Source organism: Gavialis gangeticus, unplaced genomic scaffold (assembly GCF_001723915.1).
Source record: "Gavialis gangeticus isolate Ggan-Ray unplaced genomic scaffold, GavGan_comp1, whole genome shotgun sequence".
NCBI classification, from domain to species: Eukaryota; Metazoa; Chordata; order Crocodylia; family Gavialidae; genus Gavialis; species Gavialis gangeticus.
In genome coordinates, this window is record NW_017729025.1 from 77,618,807 (window position 1) to 77,627,427 (window position 8,621).

At 39.7% G+C, this 8,621-nt stretch overlaps 1 protein-coding gene across 1 annotated transcript in view; it reads left to right on the top strand.

Moving 5' to 3' along the window:
• Positions 1-8,621, top strand: part of RYR3 (ryanodine receptor 3) — a 666,405-nt gene that overhangs the window by 487,548 nt on the left and 170,236 nt on the right. The window contains exons 54-57 of the mRNA XM_019518966.1: positions 1,203-1,349; positions 3,627-3,689; positions 5,348-5,423; positions 5,587-5,710. Coding sequence (XP_019374511.1) covers positions 1,203-1,349; positions 3,627-3,689; positions 5,348-5,423; positions 5,587-5,710 — 410 coding nt within the window. The remainder of the gene's footprint in view (positions 1-1,202; positions 1,350-3,626; positions 3,690-5,347; positions 5,424-5,586; positions 5,711-8,621) is intronic.

An 8,621-nucleotide genomic window follows, 5' to 3' on the forward strand; every position in this document is an offset into this window, starting at 1 on the left:
TTCAGTCTCCCCACCCCAGAACAGACCCTGTCTCCTCTGATCCCACCAATCCACCCCTGAGGAACCAAAACTGCCCTCCCCACCCCCACAAACCTACTAAACCCCCCTGATCCTTCTGACACCCCTTGCAGACTGGCTAGCGTCTCTGATCCCACCAGCACTCCCCAGACCCTGCCAACCCTTCCCTGGTCCTTTTAATCCTTCCGCCATGGACCAACTGGTCTCTACAATCTTGCTAACTCTCCCCCAGACTCCCACCAGTTTCTCTCCCCCCCAGTTCTGACAACCCCCACTTCCCCAGGCACCTGTAAGCCCCCATGGACCCACTAGCACCTCCTGCCCCAATCTCAGCCCCTCCTCCCTGCCCCATCTTAGTCAGATTGGGCTCCCAGCACCAGTGAACATATGTATATTTTATAGCTGACACTTGATCTACAATCACATCACTTAAAATAAGCCACGTGATTGTAGATCAGATCCTGGGAACATCTGTACATGGCCTTAGTTATTTATGACTACTATTTCTAACAGTTGCGATACACTAATAGCAACAATTTGAAAATACTTAATGTAAAACGATCTATTTTTCCTTGTTATAACATTTCTTTTATGCAGTGCCTTTATTTTTAATAAAAATGGAAGAATATAATCCCAGGCAATTACATCTAATTATGTTGTATTTACACCAGTGGAGGAATAGCCCATTTTCTCATATTTTACATCTGTGACTGTTTTGCATCTGACTCAAAATTTGGTGAAAAAAGCAACACTCCCGATGACAAGTTCAAATATTCCTGTTCTCATGTTTGCTGATGTATAGGAAAAATAGCACCTTCGACTTGTGGACTGAAATTGTTGCACTATGCTTTTTCCAAATTGTTCAGAAAGATCAAGAAATTTTCAAACCACTACAAAATATCTATTATCTGTTGCTTTAGAGTTCATTTCCATGCTGCACTTTGTTTATAATGCAGGGTGACATGTTCTAGCAATGAGGAAAACATGTAACCAACATGACTATTTTAAAAACAACTTGTAACAAAGAAATAAAAAATAAATTCTTATCTTCAGTCATATCTTTGCTATGCTTATTGACTTTAATAAGACTTGCCTGCATCTAACGGAGTGAAGAATGTTTCCTCGTAATGTTTCACAAGCAACTGGAAAGCCTGTATCATTCATTCATTCATTTTTCCTTAAAGGAAAAGGAAATTTATCGTTGGCCTGCAAGAGAATCTCTTAAAACTATGTTGGCTGTGGGATGGAGGCTGGAAAGGACCAAGGAAGGAGAAGCAATGATACAGCAGCGTGAAAATGAAAAGCTTCGCAGCATATCTCAGTCCAGCCAAGTAAGGGAAAACTGTTTACACAGAGATCAGTCAGTTCCTTTGCTTACAGAGCACTGATACTAAAATGTGTTTCAGATTGGTTTTAAAGAAACTTGCTACAGATAGATTCCAAAATTGGGAGTAGACTCAAAAATAATAAATATTCTGCATTACTAATGAGGGACTTGTAAAGAAAAGTAGGGCTGTGTGAAGCTTCAGTCCCTGATTCAATTCAGCAGACATTCAGTCCAATTCAGTGGCTGAATCTCCCAATCCAAATCAAATCAGAAAACTCTTTAATTTCTCTGAGTCGAATTGGAACCCTCTGAATTGATTTGGAGAGATTCAGAAAGATTCGGCAATTCAGACGTGGACCCAGCTTTAACTGTTTTTTCTAAATAACTATAGGTATCAGGTGGCTCATGAACACTGCGATGCTGGGGCACATGGAGTGTCCCACAGGAATGTGGGGGGCTCCCCAGTGTGCTTGGCAGCACTCTCGGAAGTGGACCAGAAGCATTTCCAGTCTACTTTGGGAGTCTCTGGGGAGCACACTGGACTTTTGGTGACTGGTGCCTCCTGGGTCTTGGGGAGGCACCTGGGATCCCCCTGCAGCTGATTGCCAAGCCAAGGAGGGGAGGGGCCCAGCATACTCCCCAGCAGACCTCTAACTGGACCAGAAGTACTTTGGTTCACTTCAGGGTTTGCTGCCGAGCATGTAGAGGGCCCCCCCACACTCCTGTCAGATGCTCCATGTGCTCCAGCATTGCAGTATTCACAAGCCATGCTGGTACCTCGAGGTATTTAGAAAAAACATTTAAAGCTGTGTCTATGTTCGAATCAGCATTGACAAATCACATCACTGTCCCTGATTCAGGCTGAATCCAAATGAAATAGAGACCTCTTGACACACCTGTAAAGAAAAGGAAGTCTCTAAGAGAAGCCTGTTGGAACCAACCTCTCTCCATTTCCCTAGATTCTATATGGGTAGACTTGGAAATCAAGCCTTTTTGCATAACCAACCTAGAAATCCTTGCCAGAGTATTTGCAACCTTTTGTTTCATGTTAAATGACCCTAATAGTGGAGGCATCTCTGAGAGGTTGGGGTTTTTTTTTGTTTTGTTTGAACGAAAAGGCCTCTAATGGTTTTTGGTGAAGAACTATAATGGGGCTGTGACTGCACTAAATGTATTACTAAGAAAAAGAAAGCTTGGCCTTTTAAAAGTCTTTTGTTGTATTTAAAATGTTCCTAAAATGTGATTACATGAATACATCGTGTATTTTTTGTCATACAGCACACCCCATATATAATATGCACCTTGTTTCTTAAAAGAGGCTTGAAGAAAACAAATCTTCATGTCAGGAGTGGCACAAGGATTTTTACCACCCTAGGCAAATTAAATTTTGTCACCCTCCCTTGTAATGTTCTTGGGTGTTGGTGAGGGCAAGCACCAGACAGGGCCCTGGAATGGTGGCTCAGCAGTGCTGGAGCTGCCCTGCTTTCTTCTGTCCATTCCCAGACCCATGAGGCAGCCTCCAATGAGCATGTGTGAGGTGTATGCATGCCATTTTTGCTGCCCCTTCAATTTGCCACCCAGGCAGCTGTCTGTGCTACCTAGCCAGTTACATTGGCCCTGCTTCAACATACAAATTGAACAGCCAAGCCTATTTCTGAACTGTCTGCTAGCCCCATGTGAGGCCATGTCATCCAGCCAGGAGACTCCCAAAGTTGTGGTAATTAACACTGCCTCATCCTATTAACCTCTTCCTTGTTGCCTAGTCAATCAAAGTCTTCCTTCCTTTCTCGGGGAATTCTGATAAACTGGGGCACTTGCCACTGGGATGTATTCATACTGGCTAGGTATTCACTGTCACCCCCTGGAAGAAATTTGATGGCACTGCAGTACCTGAAAGGTGACTGTTCCACCCAAAATGCTTGGCAGTATGCATGTGGACACCTCTAAACCAAGGCAGTTCTGAACCAGTTCCCAATTGGTAACATTGTTGGAATGGTTCTAGTGTTCGTCTGTCTGCATCCTCACATGCTCAACTTTAATCACATAGTTTATCGTGTTGGACTTAGATGAATAAAATAAGTGTGCCAAGAATAAATAAGCTTATTGTGGCCTGTATCACATATTTAACGTACCAGATGTTTTCATTCCTGTATAAGGCATAACAGTCAATACAAGTCCTACTGAAAGGTTTAAATATGTTAATTCCAGTTGCAAAGGTAACTGGATGATAAAATATATAGTAGAAAAGTAGCAATCAGTAATGCTTCCTTTTATTTTCCAGGGAAATGGATACAGTCCAGCACCACTTGATCTTTCTAATGTTGTCCTTTCTAGGGAACTCCAGGTTTGTATTCTTATTTCCAGTATTTACTGGAGAAAAATGTGAAGTGTCTTTTTGTAGGGCTAAAGGTATTCAAAGGTTTTTATGGGTACAAGAACACTTCTGTGCCTGCTGAAACCTTGTAGTCAATTTTGGAAAATGACATTTACTGTTTAGGCTACTGGCAGTGTTTCAACTATTCAGGGGTCGGCAACCCCTGATGCATGTGCCTGAGCATGGTACATAAAACCTTTTTGCTTGGCATACCACAGCCAGCCCGGGCTCTGGAAAGGCCCCTGCTGCAAGCCACGGAGTCTGGGCTGCTCACAGCAGGCAGCGGGGAACCTACAAGTAGCTGTATCGTGGTCCATAGAGCCCCAGCCCTGCTTGTTGCTGGTGGCAGTACTAGTTGGTATCACCTGGCCCTGGAGGAGTTGCAAGCAGAATATTTTCAGTATCTGATCTTCAGAAACTGCCTCCTGCCTTAGTTCTAAAGACCATGAGTTTGTCAATCTTCCAGATATTTTTCAAAACCCACCTGTATTGCCAGACTTTTCTTAAGATAGAGTAAAAGAATTTATAGCTGTGGCATCATTACTTGAGGTAAATTTACTGAAGAAAGTAAGCTATAAACAGCACTGCTGTTCTGTATGTTTTGTTGTTAAACATACCTGTTCCCTGACTATTGAATGGGTCATTTTTGAAATATAAAATAATTCATTTTTGAGTCAGAATAAAAATATCTTCTCTTATGGAGAGCTTAGCTTGTGCTTCCTGCCATCTATCAGTCTGTCGGGGGATGGATAGAAAGCTGCATTGCTCCCTTACTTCTGTAGCTTCCAGTCCCCCACACCAACCTTTTTCCATTGTTAATCCTCTTTTGTACAACACTACAGCCAGCTCTTCTTTCTCTTCTACCTCCATGTTGTTGGCATTTACCATCTTCCAAAATTCATGTATCAATCTTCTTCTTTGACTGATATTGTGCCTTTACTGTCTCATACCTGCCTCCCTCTTCATGTACTACCTATTTCTTCTCTCTTACCTTATAATTAAGATTATCATCTCCTTAAGGCAGGACCCATCTTTTTCTTCTTTGTACTGTGCCTTGTAAAATGCCATTCATGACTAGGATGCCTTAGTACCAATAAAAATACAATTATTCGTTTTGGTAAATAATGATTTTAAGCACTCTGATTCAGAGGCATCACTGAATTCTGTGCCATGGGCAGAGATGGTAGGTACAGTTGTGCAGAAAGGGGGGACTGAGCACTGCAAGGTCTTACCTTACTCCAACTGCTGAGGCAGATCTTGGGGCCAACTCCACACACCTTGCCCAGCTGCTGAGGTGGCAACACGCTGCACTAAATTGGTGCTTGGTGTTGTCTTTGCTCGTCCTCCCTTCCCTCCACAGTTGCACAGCTGCTGTACCATGCAGTGAAAAATATCTCTGGACCTGGATTTGCCCTTACTCACGTTGTTTCACATTAAACACAGAAACACCTCTTTGTGTACAGGTCAAGGTAATTACTCTGAAGAAATACTGGCTATCTTATCTTATAATGTTTTTGTACAGCAACTCAAGTTTCAAAGTATATTTGCATGGAATTGTTTTTTAAATATTCATTAAATTTACCTTTTTATTTTGAACTGACTTTTTTCTTTTCTTGATCATGATATAGGGAATGGTTGAGGTAATGGCAGAAAACTATCACAACATTTGGGCCAAGAAGAAGAAAATGGAATTGGAGAGCAGAGGTAAGACTGAAATCCTCCAAAGAAAATCAAAGAAAATGGGACTGGGGAAAAATGAGCCCTAGTGCTCAAAAGACAGCAGGACAATGTCAATTAGGTAGTTCCCGTTTCATTTGCTAAAGAATGTTATAATCAAAAAACTTACAGCTCTCTCAACTTACCAAAGGTGGAGGTAGTCATCCTTTATTGGTACCTTACGACACCTTGACAGCCAAAGAGAAATCTCGGGACCGGGAGAAAGCACAAGAGCTGTTTAAATTCCTTCAAGTGAACGGTATTGTCATATCTAGGTAAGCCATGTATTTATTTAAAATATTTTCTCACTTATAACTTCATCCTTGCTGACTTCCTTATCTCTTATTCTTTTATGTTAATCATTAACAGCTTAATTATCACTTAGCATAGGATCTGTAAATAATTTTATTTTCTCATCTTTTCTGAACTTAGGAAATGATAAATTATTATAATTTTGGATATGGCATTTATAAATAAGATGTATAGTTACATGCGTAATTGTGATATATTCAAAATACAACAAGATCAAAATAAAAGTCGGCAGACAGCTCAAAACTTTATAATTTAACAATCAGCAGTTGTCAATAAAGATCTTGGGGAAAACAGACTTTGTGGTCTAATGCACTAGGAATGCATATGCACAACATAGTTTTTTAATTGGATTTTGTGACAACTAGTCTTTAGGGCAATGTTGAACCAATAAGACAAAGAGACTCTTTGGTGCGTATCCCAGTATAGCTTGTTCATACAGAGTAGCTGAATTATGAGAAACACTATGCCATATATCATGATATCTGAGGGCTAGACAGAGTCTAAGTGATGACTTATTTTGTGGTTAAAAAGGCAGTTCATTATTTCTATATTTGTTGGCCTCATGCTATTGAGTCATGAATTATTAGGCCAGAAGTGAAGAATCATCTAAGTAGTATACTTTTGTAAAAATTAAATGAGAAATTACCTAAGATATACTTCGTAGGGCCCTGTATGTTTTCTAGTATCAAACATTATTTCTTTTAAACTAAAATGAGCCTATAAATAATGGGATTCTTCTGTATTTTGCAAGAGGGAGTTAGCTAGAATTTTGGGTTTTTTGTAAAGCAGTGCCTATAGGGAAAATATAGCCTTGAGTTTGTAGGAATCGATGTAAGTTAACATTTAGAACCTACAGCCACACACACAGGTGTTCTAACTTGACTCAGTAGTATGGCTATGGCTCCAGTGGAACTATTCATTGCAGTAAAGCTGACCATATGGCTAAAGATATAACAGGATAGGGTTCCAAAAATATATTCCTTTATTACTGGCAAGTGAAATCTACTTCATTCAGTTATTTACATTCCCTGTAGGTAGAGATCACAGCAGTGAGGGTAATAAATACAGCCACAAGCCAAAGTGCAGGTATATTAAACAGCAGCACCATTCTTTGTAGCTTATACATGGAAATAGACAGGTCCTCTGAGTTAATTGCATAGAATACTTGGGCATACCATTAGATCTACTGAAATGTTGGTCTTCACTCTTCCCCATAAGCTGCCCGTGACAGTCCTAACATGGAAACTAGTTTCAAATACACATAGAAGACTTGGCAGTTATCCAGAAGAGCCCTGTGCAGCTCTCTCATGAGCCTTGACTGGTGCAGTGGGCCTTGCAGCTGTCATCTGCATCTACATGAATTTCATTCCTATAGAACAACTCCTTCCTGATGTTTTTTTTTTTATGTATGTGGGTGTGTAAATTATAGACAGACAGCGATATAATGATTGCAAGCAATGATTGAAAAATGTGTTCTCTTGATATATCACTAGCTAAATTTCTACATGTAAGGATATATAGATATAAATAGATAGATATATCAAGATAGCATGTTTTGAAACCTGTGAATACAAATACTGCATCTCTAGAATTTCATTCAAATACATGTTAAATTAAATAATATAAACTGGTCTGTAATTGGAAGTGCACTGTATGTACTCTAGATCAGTGGTCTCCAAACTTTTTTGATCGCGCACCCCTATCAGTAAAAAATTTTTGAGAACGCACCCCTAATATATGTATAATTATATAAATATAAATAGAAGTTCTAATATTTTCTTTCTGCACCCCAATGGATCATCTTGCGCACCCTCTGGGATGCATGCACCCCACTTGGGAGACCACTGATGTAGATAGATTTTTCCAGGCTTTACTCAGGTATAGATTAGAAACAGTCTGAAGTCCCTTTAAGATGCTTTCATTCCTCATAAATGGGCTTGTAAATTGAGAAAGAAGACAGCTGCTCTTGTTGCCTCCAATATAGGATTCTTTGCTGTTCAATGGAGCTAACAATTCCTTTTGATGTTTCTGGAAATTACATGCAATCGTTTAGCAATCATGACATAATATAAACTGAAGAAGAGTACATTCACTGTATCCTCAGTAAAAGTAAGCAGCATATTTTGTTGCATTGCATACTGTGAAATCAGGCAGCAGGAGATGGCTGTCAGGCATACATAGCTGCCAGACACTTGCTGTTACTGTAATAGCACACTGCATGCCAGGATAAATGCATAAAGAGTCATTACGTTGCACAAAAGGTGGTGAATCTTTAAAAACAGAACACTGAAATGTATAAAGTGTCATCTACATCAGTGATCTCCAAAGATGATCCATTGGGGTGCGGGAAGAAAATATTAGAACTTATATTTATATTTATATTTATATAAATATACATATATTGGGGGTGCGTGCTCAAAAATTTTTTACTGATAGGGGTGCACGAATATAAATATACATATATTGCGAATATAAATATACATATATTGGGGGTGAATGCTCAAAAATTTTTTACTGATAGGGGTGCGCGATTAAAAAAGTTTGGAGACCACTGATCTACATAACACTAGAGGGAAGAAGCACAAGAATGGAGTGACCATGAACAAATATTAAGCAAAGTAAATGTCAAACAAACATTGAGGTAAGAGAGTGGAAGAGATAAGAGCATAAAAAGAAGTCTCTTTTGAGAATAGAACAAAAAATTAAAATAGATATGGTCATGAGACTTGAAGGTATCAAAACAAAACAAACAAAATAAATGATGTAGACAATGCCAGGAGAATTTCACTGGGGTCAAGTTCACCTATAATGGATAGATTCATAGATTATAGTTGGAAGGGACCCAATGGATCATCATGTCCAACCCCCTGCCCC